The following is an 18,233-nucleotide window of genomic DNA, read 5'->3' as shown; positions in this document are numbered from 1 at the left end:
CACCCCCTCTGCTGCCAGCATGTTTTCGGTGCTATCCAGCTAGCTTTGGCGCCAATGTTGGCAACTATGTCTCCCCTGGCGGAGAACAGAGGAGGGCCCTTTTTTTCTGCCTCATCATCTCCTGTGATTGGGGAACACCTCCCCTCTTTTACTTCACTTCACCCTCCACGATCTAGACCTGACATAACCGGCGAGGGATCAGAGCACCGTCTACAGTAGACGCCAGCCATTAGAATTTGCATTTTAACACCTGTTCCCAGGCAGTGGGTGTTAGCACTTCTAATTTTAATACACTGTGCAGAGACAACACCGGACAAAAATTTAAAAAACAAACGTGTGACAAAATTGAAAAAAACACCCGTGTGTGTGTGTGTGTGTGCGTGTTCACATGCATATTTGCATGTTTACATTCATCAGCCCATCTGCTTGTGCCTGAAGTGCGTGCCCAGAATAGTATGTTTATATAAATAGATGGATGAGAAGCTGCGTCTCTCTCTTTGTCTGTATTTTTTTTTTTTCCTCACTGAAATGAAATGCAGTCCAAGCTTTGCTCGATGTTCAAAACCTTGTTTATGGCTACCACATACAAGACAAGAGAGCAGCTCCGTCCATCCCCTTTTATTAGAAAGAGTCTCTGTAGCACGCCTTCCGCCTCAATTTTAAAATCTGTATCTCTTGCTCCAATAATTACCATGCTTTTTGGCAATTGGGATGATGTGCAACTATCTGAAATAACCACTGTTGAGTGAGTTTTTTTCCCCCCCCTCTTTCTCTTCTTCCCTGTCTCCCAGTGTGGTTATGCTTTGCATATTACCCCAGACATGGTAAGGAGAGCGTGCAAAATACAGAGGGCAGCTCTTCAAACAAGCTGAAATCTTTTGTGTGTCTATTCAAATAATTTCACCCCGTGACTCTTTACAAAGCAGCTGCAGCGATGCATGAGATTGTGAATGAAGGTGTTCTCTATGGGAAAACACTGAAAGGTCAAAGATAAAGTCTACTTGTGATTTTTTTTTTTTTTTTGGTTGAAGTCTGGTATGTTTTTACTTATTTCCACTTGTCTCTACTTAAACACGTTAGTCTGTTTTTGATTCAGAAAATGTAGTGTGTGGGGCTTTTTCGCAAATACAGACATTGGAAAGTTGTTCATTCCAGAAAAAATGAGGGGAGGACAGACTGTAGGATGAATTGTGTCCCTGCTTGATTTATTGTGCGCTAGTTTCATTCTGGGGCTACCAAATAGAAAGTGCTCGAATTCAGCAGCACATTAAATTAAATATCTGCCGAACAGATTCTAATTTGATCACCAAGCTGTTTCAATTTCATTAGCCTAGTCCCTAATGGACTTTCACAGCATATTATTCCATCTAGCACAAATCCCATTCACTGACTCTTTTTTTTTCTAAATGAGCCCCCTGGCACGCAGGGACCATGTGGCCCACCACGGCACAGTGTGAGGTCACACAAAACCTGCTTTTTCCTTGATGGACGCTGGAGCAGAGCTGCACTGAGTAAATGAAATCAAATCTGAATTTACACTGATTAAATGAAATCAAACTTAAGATTTATGCCCAGCACCTATTAAACAGCTGCTGCAAAACATCAGTCCAAGTTGAGTATGAACATGGCCTCAGTAATAGAGAGTATGTGTGCGTGCGTGTGTGCATGTTTGTGTGTGTGCGGGCCACTGAGGCACAGAGCTTTTGATTCTGCCCTGATTACATGTTTTTGATGGCCGGAGCAACCTGCAGTTGTATGTAATGGTGTGAATGAAGTAGTGAAGCAGCAGGTCAGGCAGATGAAAATTCATGGCTGAAGTTTTACCACGCTCCTGTGGTTCAGCAAGCTTGTAATTAAGCAGAATGCATTATAATTATCTCACCTTTGAATGGATCCGCTCTCTATAAACATGGCAATATTTAATGTTGAACATTCAACCTTTTAAAGCTTTTATTCATCACATGTTCATACAATACAGGTATGTGCAATGAAATGCAGGTTGGCATACTCTGCTAAAAAAGGATAGTGTGCAAAGAAGAATATAAAATTCAAAGATGAAAATTCAAGTATATAAAAATGTACATAAATCACAGTTGTAAGGCAAACTATACAATAATATTTGGTTTATGTTCAATTGCAAATATGCAAAAGTGGAAGGCGGTGCAGAGTATAATGTACTAGACAATATTGGGGATACAGAGGACATCCTCATGGCCTGAGTAAAAGTATGCTTAATTTAAAATATGATAATTGAAAATATTGCATAACTTAAAATTAGTCACAGTTTCATTGGCGGTACAAGACGCAGCAACCAAGGGTTATTTTCAGGGACGGTGACTTTACCAAGGCGATGCAGCCAAGACGCACGCAGTAAAGTATGGTAGTGATGATTAGGATCAGTGCAGTGTCAGTACTCTAAGTTCCAAAAGGCTGAAAGTGATAGTATAGAGCCGGAGAGGACTCTGCGGTAACATTGATAAATGTTTTCACCAGGCCGTCCGCCATTAGTGTCAGGGCAAGTTACAGCCACAAGAGCGGACAAACAGGAAATAGAGAAAGATGGGCTTAAATAATTGATAAGGCTGACCCTGCGCGATTCATATTCTGCGGCAGAGGATCAAAGAGCGAGGCTCAGAGTTTGACATTGAGCCCGAGCGTAAGAGTCAAAGCCATTACCTTCTCCGGCAACGCTGCTGCTTGTGTTTGTATTAAAAATGCAGTGACTCTTCCTCTTCAGTCTGGGCTAACACTGGCTGGCACTCCTGGGCATTAACAAACTGGCTAATGGACTCACTGATATTAGCCCAGCAATTACCTACAGTAGCACTAAGTAAAGCGAGGCGGAAGCCATTTTGTTCCTGTCGATTCGATGAAGCTGTTCCTGGCTCTCTCAGGTGTGAAATATAGCCTGTGTTAGACCTCTGGGTTCTTTTAGGTGTGATCAATATTTCAGAGGCACCAGGCCTCTGCGCCTTGTATCCTCCCACATCGCCTCTCACAACAGCTCTGCAGCCGATTATGAATGTCTGAATGAACGTTTGAGCCAATTAATGATTAATGGAATTTCACAGTTTTCAGAGGAATGTTTATTTGAATAGTGCATTAAGACTGTCACTGTGCAAAGCCAGGAACCGTGAACCCTGCAGCTTTTACTTCTTTTATATAAGTAAAACCATATCTGCTGTGTTTTATTCAGTCCCATTGTAGAGTATATCTTTCCAAAAACGAGCACCTTTTTATGGTCCTCGTCTGCCGGCAGCACGACTTCTGCATCACTGCTATGAGTGGCTGCACGTATATCAAATTGTGCTTTATTCATGTCATTAAAAAAAAAGTATTTCACTCCCTTCCATCTTTGTTCAACCACCTACATTATAAACTTTAATGTCTCCAAAGCCTAATTAGTCAGTTCACCTAAATTGACAAAACATATTTTCTCACTTACCTCTTGTGGTTTCTAGCCATGAGAATAGTTGTGGTTTTATTTACCCACATTTTAGAGATATTTGTCTCAGAGATTTCTGCCTCCAAACCAATAACATAGAGGTGAACAGAATTTAATTTGTGGTGCTCTCAGTATTTACCACTTACAAATAAAAAAATACACAGCTTTTTTTCCAGAATCAATGCTGTGGTGACTCTGGATAATCCACAGACCTCAATGTGGATGGTTTTTGTTGGAACTGCTTTCTACCAAAGAAATTATCCCTATGAAACCTCCTCCAGAGTAACACTAAATCCATACTACATCCTAATTATGCACAGTATATACTACACACTATTTGTCATAATGTACAGTTTTAAAGGTTAGTACATTTATACTGTGGACCAGATAGGAAAGGATACAATAGGTGCTGATAGTGTTGGACTTTGTAATATCACTGCCAATTAAACTTTATGAATCAACACCAACATATTTTCCCTAAAATTTGATACATTTTGTTTTGTTTCCCAAGATTTTTATGGAGCTGTCTAACTACCACCAATGATTTTCCAGCTATGAGCAGCTCTTCCATTTTCTTTATGAGAGAAAACAGTGCACATCAACAGCCCACTCAAGAATTGGCCAAATTTAATATGCGTTTCAGCTGCTTCGAGTATACTTTATTTTGTCACTTTTCCAGTGTGAACACAATACATCCTCAAAACCTGAAGTAATAAGAATTTGGTAGAGGCCTAGTGAGACACATAGCTATTGAATTTAAAGAAATAATTCAATTCTGTAAGCACCTCAAGTTAAAAGATAATTCTTATGTAATTCTGTATTATATAATTCTGTATTATGTAATGCTTATGTATGTGTTATGTATGTTTTGTCTTATGGTCAACAAAAAACAGTGCATTTGTCCAGTACCTCCTGACGTCCCTGACCTGTCTATTCCACTCAACTCCATGCCAATTGCCAATGTTTTGGTTTTTTTAATAACCTCAGTTGGGCACTGTAGTTTTTTAGCAACGTTAGTTTTTACTCAGACCGGAGTAAATAGTGCGTTTGCTGGGGACTATTTTCCTGCAGTGGATCATTACACATTTGGTCCTCTAGTGAGTATTTACACCAGCAAGACTGTGTACGTCAGATTGACTCAAAATGAACTATAGTGCCACTGTGCGTGTTATTGAAGAAACATGTCACCCAGTGCAATGGTTTGTTTTTAATAGTATTTGGACAACAGTGGATGTCATTATGGCACAGAAGAATACGCAACAGTATATCAGGCTTTGGATACACATACATACTTACTTAATTCAATCAGTACATTGTTGGTTTTGGTTTTCAAGCGTTATATTAGCCTTATTCTTTAAATTTGATTTGCCATCAAATTGGGGTTGAGACAGTAATCTCAGAGACAGATCTTCTATGTTAAAACCTGGACAAATTAAACAAAAACATTTTGCATTGCTAGATACCAAAAGAGGTATTGTCACATTTTCAGTCCTCAAATGTTTTATCCAGAAATCCACAACTTGTTTGGAAGTACACGTTGTATATTTGTTTGTAACAGTGATCCATGTAATTCATTGATTCAAAGAGTGACATTCTCTCTGTAATTAAGGCTTTCAATCTCACCAACTGTGTTACACAATTTCAAGACCGCAACAAATATGCCAGGCTCTCGTGTAGCCCAGGGCCTGTCGAGTTGTCAGTACATTCTGTTCAAGAAGAAATTACTCTCACTAAAGGCCAGCGCACACAAACCTCTTCTCAACAGCCTCTAACATCCTACCCTTTAGCAAATTTCTTACTCTAGAACCTGATGCGCATAAGAACAGACAGCTACAAATCACTGCACCGTCTATGAGTTATCTCTGTCAATTACTGACGATAAATGGCTTTGGCACTGTGAAGGCCAGGTGCATCAATCCACCGCGTCTCACGTTGTCTTAGCTTCTCCAGTCTATTGATTCTACTTCCACTGCTTCCATGATCCAGTTTTGATGGCCCCTGACCGCAAAAGCTAACTTGAGCGCTGATGTCAGATGAAAGGATGGATATGTAACTTAAACTCCCACCATGGGACATGTTCACATTCTTGCTATCAGATCTTCTTCCCTCCCAACTGAGACTTAATATAGATCCACTGGACTCATCCCACTACAACTACTCTTTGCTCGTACCAGATTTCAATCAAGGTTTGATTGCAATGCAATACCTTTGTGGGGGGAAAAACTCCCACTTTAATAACATTCTCTGACCTTAAAGTGCTTTCAATGCATATTCTTACAGAGGATATCTGGCACACAACCACATAAATGTATCCATTTTTTTCTCTGTATCCATACCTCTATTGTCAGCTTTTTTTCCCTTCCCAGCAGAGCTAAATGTGCTAATTCTACCAATCTCACCTCTATAAAATGGCTTTCAGATGTATGTATCTGTCTGGGCCTGTGGCTTAGCAGAATGACCATTCAGCGAGGTGGGGATGGTGTCTATTGTGAGCAGCCTGTCCCCTGTACAGCAGCTGTCTGCTGAGGGCTGTGATGGCTGTCTGCAGGATCGCCCACCACTGCTTTCTGAGTGATTCTCTCTCTTTCACTCTGCCCGCGGCGCTCCATGTGTTGGAGGCATTGATCGGCCCTGAATTGGATTGCAGCGGGCCTGATTACTGATGTCAGTGTGCGCCGGGTCACGTGGGACCACTGGAGCTCCTCGTGCCAAGCCCGGGCCAGCTTGCAGCACTGGAGAAGAGGGGTGAGGGAGGGGTGGGGGGATGGAGGGGGGGTTGCTAGCTGGAATTACATTTATCAGTCTTAGTTACACAGAGCGTGAGCACAACATGCCCACACATACTGTACACTTAAGTGACACACAAACAAACTGCCAGCATAATCTTATTCTATTCCTATTGCAGTAAAACAGTCGGTGCTTGTGATTGGCATTAAATAGAGAGTGTGGGGGCATGTTAGACTATAAAAGGGCTTTAGCACATCATACCAGTAAATTACCACTTTCCCTACTGCAATTTCATATTTTGAGTGTTTGCTTTGAGAGTTAGCGCTTAACTGATTGAATGTTTGGACACTGTTTTGTATTTTTTGCCATGTGACGCAACTAAAACAAAGATTCTTTAGCGCAAGGTTACGCTCTACGACTTTGTGTGTGTGTGTGTGTGTATTTCGGTGTCTGTTTGCATTCAAGTGTGTGAGTTTGGAAGTGATTCTCCGCGCATCATTTGTTTACGCCTGGAATAGTGGCCATCATCTTTTCCACTAAGAGAACAATAGCCATTTTTTCCCCTTTGCTCAGGAGACAATGAAGTGCCTTCCCGCCTTGCGAGCGACAGGCCAATAAAAAACGTAATTGGATCTGTCAATCAAATATTGCTGCAGCGCGGGGGTGGGCAGGCAGGTGGGTGGCGGAGGCGGGAGTGAGCCGGACAACAGGGGTAATGCAGAGGAAAAAAGGGAAGAGAGAGGGAGCTTTGCCATTGCGTAGCACTACCACACACTGTTCCCCTCTCTGCACACAGCCTGGAGGCACCCAGCAACGGTTACAGGGGTGTACAATTGTTGTGTTTTGTTGTTTGTTTGTACCAGGGCCAGGGGGGTGACGATCTGTCTTTGTTTGTAGGTATTAGTGGGTCGGTGATGTGGCTTTGATGCGACTACACAGGAGAGCCGGGGCTGCCAGAGCCTCTGAAGGTCACAGTGGATGTACTAGTACTGATGTGTCTGTATGTGCTTTGTATGCGCTCAGGCCGTCAGACATGTTGTTTTTTCGTACTGGGGAAAGGTCCTGTCATTAGTCAGGAGGGCCAGGATGCTTTAGTAGTATTTTTCACGGTACAACACACACACTGAACATCACCTTGTCACATTAAATCATCAACATATTTGTGTGTGTGTGTGCGCTTACTTAGCCTGTCTAGGTGCAAGGATTAACGTGTATTTGCATGCGTGCCCGTTCACTTGTGCACACGCGCTTTTATTGTATGCATTTGTCTGTTGCTCTAAGTTTTAATGACAGCTACTTAAATTAACAGCCCATTTACAGGCTCTCTGACTGAGACATTAAGTGCGCATTTAGATATTCTGCTCGTCTGACTCCCACTCTGAGCCCTACCACGGCTTTTAGGAGATGGCTTTCTCATGTCTTTGGTGACATTCTTTTTCCATTATTAGGCAAGCTGGAGATTGTCACAGAGGAGAGCTTCTCTGTCGTTCCTTGCATTATGGACTCGGCACACTGTAATGCTGTGCCGTATCTCTTTTCATGAATAGACAAAGAATGTTTTAACTGTAAGTACAAGTAAGGCATTGAATACAGTGCAGATCCTCATACCGCCTTGGCAGTTAAAAGGACTTGTCTAGGAAACTACAGTCACTGCCGGGTTACCATGCACACAAAGTCATTTTAGTGCATGCTCTGGACAACTCGGATACACCGTACCTTAAATCAAGACAAGAATATACTCCTGCCCCCTTGCACTTTAGGAAGATGCTTAGCAACAAAAAGGGGATCCTAATTTAGAGAAATGAAAAGAGAGCTGTGTGGTGTCCTCCAAGGTTTTCTAGGTGTTCTACTTAAGGAGTAGAAAGGTAGGAACAAACTTGATTTAAAAGCTAATATTTGTTCCTTATTGATCTCATGTGTACTTATTTCCCTTTGTATACATACAGGAAAGATGCAGAGTAAACTAAGTCAGCAAAAATGTATTGCCAGAGAACAAAACTAAAAGTCTAAGGCCATGCCAGTATCAATAAAATGACACACTTCATTTATCACTGTGCACTGCAGCTTGCTGTAATAATTTGTGGTTCAGTATTCTAATATTATATTCTTTAACTATATTTGAGTAAAACATAAAAGCATGATGGACTCAGTTAAGCATAGGCTGGCCTTATTAAAAGCTCTTCTACAGTATTAAACATTGAATAGAGGTCAGCAGGTTTAAATGTTAAATGTCATTTAAGTTGCAGCAAATCTTACAATGCTTTCATGCCTACGAGTGCTGTCAAGTTCATCTCGACATTATCAAGGTCTGTATAGTAACAGATAACCACGCAGGGCCAGTGTCTCTGTTGATCAATTAACAATATGTGTCTGCCCTCTGTGCAAGCCTTCCTAATTTTGGTTTTGTTATTAGAAACGGTCCCTCTGCTCCAGGCTTCTAAAGTAGGTAATTACACTGAGAGATTCCCTGTGGGGGATTAAAACAAATGACACAGAAAACACAGCCCTTCCCCATCACTGCTCACTCAAGCCCTGCCTCCGCTCTAAAACCTTTTGCTTGTAACGCCTACATGCCCATGAATACGCAAGCAGTCACAATAAAACACACTGGCAGCTCATGAAAATTAGTGGGGTCGAGGGGAGTGGAGTCAGGGAATGATGGGGAGGGATCACGATTTATGGACATGGTATATCGGGTTTAGCAGTAGGAGCTAAACAAAACATATGGTATTCCTACAGTTTGTAAGGACCACAGCAGAAAAGGCATCTGTCCTGCCAGTTTTGCAGCGACAGGCTGCACGGAGCATTACTCATCATTACAATCTCTGCTGGCAGCCTATTTTCATCACATTACAGTGGTATAATGAAGCGTAGCGCACTAGCGTCCTCAGGTTCTCTGAGTAGTTCACCATTAGCACCAGCCGGGTGCATTCATCCAAGTCGCTTTATTGAACTTTTTACAGTTAGTTTATCGTATAATTAATTCATTACTGCACAACAATAGGTGGAATCTTGGTACAGTAGCCGTTCAAATTTTCAAATTCATCTAGTTTTGACAATCATGACAGATTTGATATGACTTACACTTACTGAGAAGTAGTGCTCACTTTACCATTGTATGGCAGTTGCCAGTTCAGTGAGGTGCTGTATATAATAACATATAAATATAAAGGTTTGTTCTAACACATTTCTCTTCTATTTGTGTCTTTTCCAGGAGCAAGGGAAAGTAGGTGTGACTTTCAACATTGGGACAGTGGACATCAGTGTTAAGGAGATGAACACAGCAGTAAACGATGGTAAATACCATTTGGTTCGATTCACCAGGAACGGAGGCAACGCCACCTTGCAGGTGGACAACTGGCCAGTCAACGAGCACTTTCCCACAGGTACTGCCATTCTCCATCCTGTGTCTGATAAACTTCTTAAGGAATTAGAGTAAAATTAGAGTTTTAAAACCACTGGACACCACCTACTTGTTTAATCCAAGGGCACCAACAAGAAGACAAATAGAGCTTATACAGACAGACTACCTTTTTCCTGTTGCTCTGAGTTAAGCATCTCAGATCCTGGGAGCAAACTAAGAGGCATACAGTCACATTAGCTGGCACACGCTATGCTCTTGTGGCGAATCAAGCTTCAAAAACTCCCCTCCTTTCATGCCCTCACACCTGACTCCACAGGAGAAAAGCACACCAAGCTAGAATCTTTTGTCTTGCAAGAGGTATTAACTGTGCAACATCTGGCTAGTTCTTTTCAGGGAAAGGGATTGAAAGGCTCCAAGAGGCATTTGGTTGGTGGGCAAGCAAGGAGAGTATAGAAGCAGAAACCAAGGGTGGCCTGTTGGCCAGATAAAGCTGCCGCCTGCCTGTATCTCTCATTCTCAGGTCAGTAGAAGCAGCACAGCAGCAGAATACAAATAGGGTCATCAAACAGAGCCCACTCCATTTGGAGGCTCAGGCACTCCCTTCATTTGGAACAGAGATGTGCCGCTCAGCTAGCTGGGTGAGAGAGTGAGGGAAAGAGTGAGAGAGAGAGGGAAGGAAGCAAAAATCCACTCCAGCTTCTACTTACCAGTCCATTAAATTGAGTTGGCTCTCCTGGTTTTTGATATCTGTGTCTTCATGCCAGCAAGCAGAAAACAGATGTAGAATAAATAGACAATGCTGAAGATTAAATAGTTTTACATTACCATATGTGGAGCTAACGTGAACAGGAACGTGTCCAAGAATAACTGTCCTTCTCTAGCTAAAATAGGCTTTTTCCATGCTCCAGGAAAAAAAAAAGAAAAACAGTGCAAAAAATGCTGATGCTAATCAATGGTAAGAGCAAACAAATAGCAGTTGATCCCTTTCACTTCTCAGCCCTATGTCTCAGCAGCCCTACAGCATGCTTCTAGTTGCATGCCTCAACCAAGGACAGGGCAGCATCCTCTCCTGGCGTGACCTGGCACGCTGTTTTGGTTTGGTTCAATGCCAGCACAGGTGATGTTAATCTTTTCTGTCTCTGGCTTTCTTTTGCCGTTGGCTTTCTTTCGCTTTTCTTTAACCGGATAAAGTTAGACGGGTTTCATAACTGCGTTTCAGCCACACTAATGCTGGAAAAATACTGAGAAACTCCATTACATGTCGCACACATACACACGCCGGTGATGTCTCGGTCACGTACACAGTCACACTCACATGTGGGAAAACATTCATTGAAGGTATACACCTGATCGGACAAATGTGACTGCATCATTGCACAGAGGTCATTTTTGTCAGGCTCCCTCAGATCTCGGGCCTTGTATTACACAATAATTCAATTATGCTCCATCTTTAATGGGCAGTAATTTCAGATAGCAATTCAACCCCTACCGCCTTCGCAATTATCTCAAACTGCCTTCTGCATCAGCATTCAATGGCTGTTTTCTCAACCTTCTATCAATACGTCTGTCAATATCAATGAGCCACAGCCAACATCCATTCAGAAATCACTGCTAAATGGTTGTTTGGTTTGCCTCTCGGTTTAAACAGTGCACAACATAGAGACTTTTTAGCCTTGGATTCCTTCCAAGTGATCCTATTGAGGTTTGTTCCCTTTTCTGTCCGTCTGCCATTGTCTTGGAATGGAGTTGAAGTTAGAGGATCAAATGCTTGGTGATTTCTTTTTCTCTTCTGCACAGGTAATTTGCAGGACACTCAGTGATAGTAATTCAACGATGATTGATTTTTTTCCCCCTCCCTCCCTTGTAAGGGTGTTGTCATCTCATGAGTAATTACATGTTAGGGTGCAGACTCATCGACTGCTTTCTCACTCTCCTAATGCTTAACTTGAAGGCAGAAGCCGCCGAAAGGCTCTCAGGCCGTTCAATAAACTGTTACTGGGCATGCCCTCTCTCCCTGGTAGGGAATAGGTGAGGACAAAGGTGGTGGTGGATTGCTTGTCAGTCAAAGCTGCTTGCAAAACAGCCTGGGGCGTGAAAATTGGACATCTCAACAGCGGTGTTTGCAAAGTTGGCCCACCTAAGTATACAATCGTTTGGATCTACTTTATATGGCAGTAGGAGATTTTTTTACACCGTGCGTGTGTGTTTTATTACAACTTGGCTCTTTTTTATATATATATAGAATTCGCCATTGTTTCTAACAGTCATAGTAACATCACCAAATTCAGCTGGAACTGTGGCAACACCGGGCAAGAAACATGAGTAGTCAGATCATATAGATTTTAAACAAACCTCCAGGTTAGCTCAATTTATTTGGAGGATAAAACAACAGTAAATCTAACTAGATTATAACCCAAACTATATCATTTATCACAGTTTGCGGAACAACTTTCCAGTTCAACCTCCTGTACTTATTGCAGTTGATGGCACACAGTTTCCTTGTCCAATGGGAGATTATTACCGACATTTCAGGCGTGCTCGTTTTTGTTCTTACCTCCAGATGAAGTGCTTTAGATAATCTGGCTAAACTGTTTGCCTGCTATTTAATTCAGCAATTTCAAAATATATTGAAAAAACACATAAAAGGAAAAAAAATGAAACTAGATAGAAGAAAACTCATATAAATGCTGCCAGACAGCTGAAAGGATAACATAACTAAGCCATCATTTAAGAGGTTATCACAGTGCTTTCTGTACATCTCAAGAGCTAGGGGTAGGTGACACAAACAAGTACTGTGGGTCATGTTGAGTATCATATAGCCACACAGGTGTGAGGCCCTAATAATGCCAGGTATGTATATATTATGAATGTGGAGTAATACTACATTGAGCCAAAAAAAGGCCTCCATTTTTTCTCAGATCTATTCTGTGTGTTGGGTTTGGGCAGAATGTCTCTTAAGTGGGCTTTTGAGAACCATTAAATTATTACAAATTCAAAAACTGTATAAAGTTAAGTGATACCTAAAAAGATGTGACAGCCACCCTTTAGCAGAGGTACACTTGTTGCATTCTGAGGCAAGTGATGCGAACAATTTTGTCGTTGAGTAATGGAGTCTATACATTTTCTTATATTGATTTAATATATAACGGGTGTAGAGAAACAATGAACCTGAGACATCGGATCTTCCCTGAGCTCTTATTTATTCAAGTCATTGTCTCGGCTTCTCTTTTGTAGTCAGAGGAAACAGAGTCAGTGAAGCAAATGTTGACACTCACTGCTTGAAATCAGGAATTTATGACACTATGTCCGTAACATAGTGCCTGATTTGGAGATACTGAAAATATTTGAATTTGAATGTAATACAGAACTGAATGAACGATGCAAACGGTTTACTGTTGGCTTGTTTAAAACCTGTCAGATTGTATTGACTTCTTATTGTTTATTTGTCGTAGCAGCTTTGAGTCATCATAACTGACAGAAATGATGACCGATGCTACAAAAATAAGTTCCAAGTTGTAATAAAAAATGAATTATCCTTTAACTTTCTTTAAATTTTCTTTTTTTGCCTTCATTGAAGGTTCACAGCACAGAAGCCAAAACTAATTGGGAGAGAGAGAAAGAGATGGCCTTCAGATTGCCGGCTGGAGTCAGACCTGGTTTGTTGTGCCCACAGCAAATTCCACAAAACAGATTTGCAAATAAAAATTGTGCGGTTTAATGCTGACAATATTAGGGAAAAATACAGAAAAGGACTCCTGTGATTCACACACCTATTGTTCCATTAAACAATATACCCACACTGATCCCATACAGCAGCATTTCCATCAGGCTCCTGCAGCTTACTGTACGTGTGTTCAGTTTGTGTGTGGGCGTTGTGTTTGTCATGTTTTATGTGTCTTGTGTTTGTTTCTGTGTGTGTGTGTGTGTGTGTGTGTGTGTTTGGACTGTTTTGTCTCTTCCTTTTCTCTAATTATTCTCCGCCTTGAACAGTGCCCTCTCAGATCTCCATTCTTTTTTTGTCCTCAAATTCCTTTTTATCCATGTTTCTCATCCTTTTCCAGTCGGTGTTCATCAGGGCCGTGCATCTCTCCTACAATCCCGTGTACATTTTGCGGTAGCCCACATTACTGCAGGGGCTTGTCTTTGTTTTGTGAGAGGGTTCTAATTTCCTTATATAACACACTGAATCCCCTGTACTCTTTGATTTTGGATTACATGATCTTTTTTGCGTGAGTTTGAATCTTTGAATCAAAGAATCAGTAGACCGAGCCAGTGCGGATATTGTGCATCACAGTTTGTCTTGAGCTGGCTGAGGTTCAGGCATTGTCTCAGATGAGTGACCATTGGCCTAACTACTCTCCTTGGGCCTCGGGGAAAGTGTGTGTGTGTTCCATCATTTGTGGTGGCTACAAGAGGTTTGGCCATGACGAGAATGGCCTTGTGTTCATTTTCAGAAGTCGAACACAGCTCCCACAACTTGAAACAGGCACAATGAGTAGCACCGTTTCAATATATCTGCCAATCTTTGTCTTGAAATACAGACAAAACAATTCCTCGGGAGCGAGATAAATCCCCACGCGTCCCCAAGGCCAAACATGATTAGACCTATCTGAGACACAATCTCTGTCGCTCTCAGAACTCAGACTAAGCTGAGTGTAGAAGTCGCCAGTCTAATTCATCCTTTCAACACCATAAATTTCAGAGCGACCAGATAAATGATGAATTTACTCCCTGGCTTTGTCTGACATCTTAGAGAGAATGAAGGGAGGATAGAGGGAAAGCAAGCAGGAGAAACAGAGGGACACGGGTGAATAGAAAAGAAACGCTGTCACTGAGGGAATACAGATGCATTTAATGGAGTAGGTGACAGGAATAAGTTGACAAAGAGCTGACATGTAGACAGATAGATAGGTAGAGAAGAAGAGAAATGAAACGGTGAGTGAGTGAAAAGTAGATAAATGATATCAGAATTGTGGCCGTGGCTGAAGAGGTCCGATTCAGCCAAGAAGAGCAAGGAGGGCTGATTGCATTGTGAGAGACAGAGGGAAAGAGAATAGCAGGGAACAGATGAAGGAGCAGTGGACAGCTGAGGAGAAAGAGAAAATCGTAAGAAACTTGGGTAGATAAATAGCCAGAGAGAGAGAAGGAGAGACAGAGATGAAAGTAAAGTGTAGATTGGAAAGGAGGTGGGTGGTACAGGATATTCATAACCAGGGGCTGCAACAGCTAGCTGTGGAGTTGAGCTGTGGAATGATGATTTTTGGACAGGGCCACAGTATATCAAATGTACTCATCATCCCCAAATGGAGAGAATGCCAGGAGCCTGTCACGGTAGCCATTTTCACAGTTTTGATGCGCTCTCAGCACTGGCCCTGTGATGGAACCCCAGTGAGATTAGTCTGGCAAGCAAACTGAATAGAACGAGGCGACAAACCAGCAGATGACTGTCGCCGTGCCAGTGTTTGTGTTGACTGAATAGCTGCCACCGAAAGGGAAACATTTAGACATTGTTTTGGCTGGGAGAAAAAAATGGCATGTATTAGGGCTACAAACTGTATATAGATAGAAAAAAACAGCCAAAAATTAACACAGCCATCCTATGCAGTAATGTAGGCCTAAGCAGGTTGTAGATAATGTGTATTGGGACAAATATTTTGTTATATATTGTTGTTATATATCATCCTGTTGGCCTAGGAGTTAAGGTGCTGACCATGACCTGCAATGTCCATGGTTCACATCTGGCTGGTTACTTTTGTTTCTTGTCATCTCTTTACTATGTCTCTCAAATAAAGGCATAAAAATGCCCCAAAAATACAAGAAAAATATTCTAAAAAATGTTCAGAAAACAGTGCCTCTTCATCGGTGACCTAATGCTGCACTAGTAGGTGTAACTACTAAGTAAAACCAATTAAGTCATCTAAATTTTTTAAGTCCTTCCTTTCTGCCGGTGCTATAAAATTAAACTGCCTTTAATTAACTGACAGTCGATTGGTACACACTTAAAGTGATCTCGTATAACTTCTGCTTAACAGCAGCAACTCTGGGAATAAGTGACAATAAAGAAATAGTTGTAAATGTGTAACTCTAGCACAAGGAAGAGATATAAAGTCAGTAAATGTATTTCTTTTTTTATATTTATTTTATTAGTTCATTTGACAGATACGATCTTTATTGATCACCAGGAAAAAAAAAACCAAATGAGGCAGAGTTATCTTAGGGGGGTAATTTTAATCTGTCTGTCCCTGGACAGATGTTAAAACATCACCCTAAATATATCTTTAATTAATATATACAACATAATAAATATGCAAAAGAAAGTCCAGTACACATTGACCAATAAATAATGTCACAGTAATACATGGTAGATAGCTACAACACCACAATCTGCTGGTTATACCAGACCAAGTGAGGCTGCAACAGAAAAACAACAAGTAGTGCACTTAACTTAACATTACTTTAAGTAACAATGTCATTTCATAGGACTTTTAAGACACCATTTGCATGTTATTTCATGGGTTTGACTAAATTAAATAATAGTAAATAATAAATGATTAATAAAATATCAAGAAAAGGGAAATTTGGCCATGATAGAAAGCAACTGAAATAAACAAAGTTTACATATAAAACACATTATTAAAATTTAGTCAATATATAGGGATCTAGGTTGAACAATATGTGACCCAAAAACCATAATATAGATTTTAGGTTGCACCAAAATGGGCACTGTGACAGTGACAAAATATCAAATCCATAATAGTCCTCAATTGCACTTTCCTCTTTGCGGTACTGAAAGGCTGATGAAAAATCTTCGAGGAAATATCTGTCCACTTCACTTTGAAGAGGAAAAAAACAAACCTTGAAGGCAGAGTGATTTTATAATAAACAATAGTGCTTTTATTGGCAAGGTCATCCATTCTTGAGTCACCTTTAGAAATTGAATATCAAATTGACAAACTAGAGAGATTTTTCTCATTAGTTGGACAATTAGCTTGTGGTGTATTCATTACAGGGGGATTGTCACCTCATTAATCACCCAGAACAACGTTAGAGCTATACCTGAGACCGCACCATTAGCAATGCACAGCAAGCTTATACCCTCTTCTCTTCGTTTCATACATGTTTTCATTTCAGCTAAATAACAGAATGAGATTCTTCCCAAAACTTCCCAGCTTTGGGAAGTTCAGCAAGAGACATAAACTAGAAAGAAGTTGGAGAAATTGCAGTTTGTAGATGCTGAATATCCCCCCCTCTCCTCCCATTTCCACCCCGTCCTTTAACCCTACTCGCCCAAACTCGTAACTGTTCCGTCTGTTTTGTGGTTTCACATACGACCATCATGCCTCCCTCTGTGGCCCTTGTTCAGAGGAGAGTGTATTTGGCTGCCACCTGAAACCTGCTTGAGATCAAAGGGATGGGGAGGGAGTCCTGCTAGTAGCTGATTAACCTGCTGGCACGCTGCAGACACAGTCCTTTAGCTCCTTGAGCTCCCTTGCAGCCATATACTCCTGCCCAGCTGGCTGTAAATTGAGCACTTGGCTGTTTTTTTTTTTGCTCTGAATACGAAAAGTAGAAGGGAATGATAGAAAGATCAAGACTTAAGAGAGGAAAAGGAAATTGAGACCCTCTTATGAGTTACCTAACTGCTTTGGAACATTCAGTATGTGGTTTCATGTAATTGCGGCGCGTTTGCTCCTTTTGTTCAATTTTAATCACCAGCTGAGAACAGTGCAGTTCGAAATCAGGCGTGCAGCATAAATCTGAGCCAAAATACCACAAAGAATATGAAACACAACTCTCCAAAACAATTACGGGTAGCAACGCAAAGGTCGCACCCTCAGTCAACTGGATAGCCATAGGTGTGTGTATGCATGACGTCGCCAAAGATCAATCACCTGGTAGAATTCCAGCACCCAAACTTGACCCATTTTCAGAAGGCTTTTTTCTCACAATTATGCATCTTTGCCCTTTCAGTTGTGTTATAAACAACAGTGTGCCAGTTCCTGCTCTCCTCCAAATACCTTCCCACCTGGGTACTGAGTGACATCACGGTGCCATTCATAATTCTATACAGGCTTTTACAGTCTTTTGTCAAACCTCAAAGATTTTGCTGAGACAGAGCTGTACATCTCAATTCTCAGTGTTGACAGACACGCGGTGCCTTTCAGAGGGTATGCCTCTGTGATTGTCAGACAAAATATTGCATCCTGGCAGATACACAAGGAGAAATCTTATCATGCCACACAACATTCCCGGTAAAAGGCTGCCTATTATCTTTAATTCCCATATACCTGCAACACGTTAGCCGCGGTCTCAGAAGAGGGGAATAGGGAGGCTGGGGTAGCATTTTTTACCCAAAAGGCCTCCCACCATGTCAGTAATGATCTCATTTGTATGCATTGTCCTCTTCAAATCTGTGTCAGTGTGGGACTTCCCTCCCAATAGGTCTGCACTACTTCAAATTACCAGTTCCTCCTCTAACGCCGCACCCCCCCCCTCCCTATCCCCCACCACCAACACCCTTCTCCCTGCAAACCAGCTACACAGCTCCTTCCCTCCAAAGTGAGCTACTAAACCAAATCATTCCTTGGCCCTTGAAATGTAAAAGCAGGTGGTGTCCATTGGGAGAATTAGTGCACGTAAATTACCTCCAGTTTGCTTTGGAGAAAGGCAGTTAATGCATGGTCTACCTTTTTAACC

The 18,233-nt window shown here is 41.5% G+C and overlaps 1 protein-coding gene across 5 annotated transcripts in view; it reads left to right on the top strand.

Annotated features, from left to right (window-relative positions):
- LOC137168930 (neurexin-3b) overlaps nucleotides 1–18,233 on the top strand; it is a 293,090-nt gene that overhangs the window by 240,768 nt on the left and 34,089 nt on the right. For all 5 annotated transcript variants that reach the window (XM_067571794.1, XM_067571797.1, XM_067571793.1 and 2 more), the window contains one exon: nucleotides 9,387–9,558. In XM_067571794.1, coding sequence (XP_067427895.1) covers nucleotides 9,387–9,558 — 172 coding nt within the window. The remainder of the gene's footprint in view (nucleotides 1–9,386; nucleotides 9,559–18,233) is intronic.

The sequence above is a fragment of the Thunnus thynnus genome, chromosome 18 (genome assembly GCF_963924715.1).
Source record: "Thunnus thynnus chromosome 18, fThuThy2.1, whole genome shotgun sequence".
In the NCBI taxonomy this organism is placed as follows: Eukaryota; Metazoa; Chordata; class Actinopteri; order Scombriformes; family Scombridae; genus Thunnus; species Thunnus thynnus.
The sequence above is the reverse complement of the archived record's forward strand: the minus strand, read 5'-3'. Positions and strand labels throughout refer to the sequence as shown.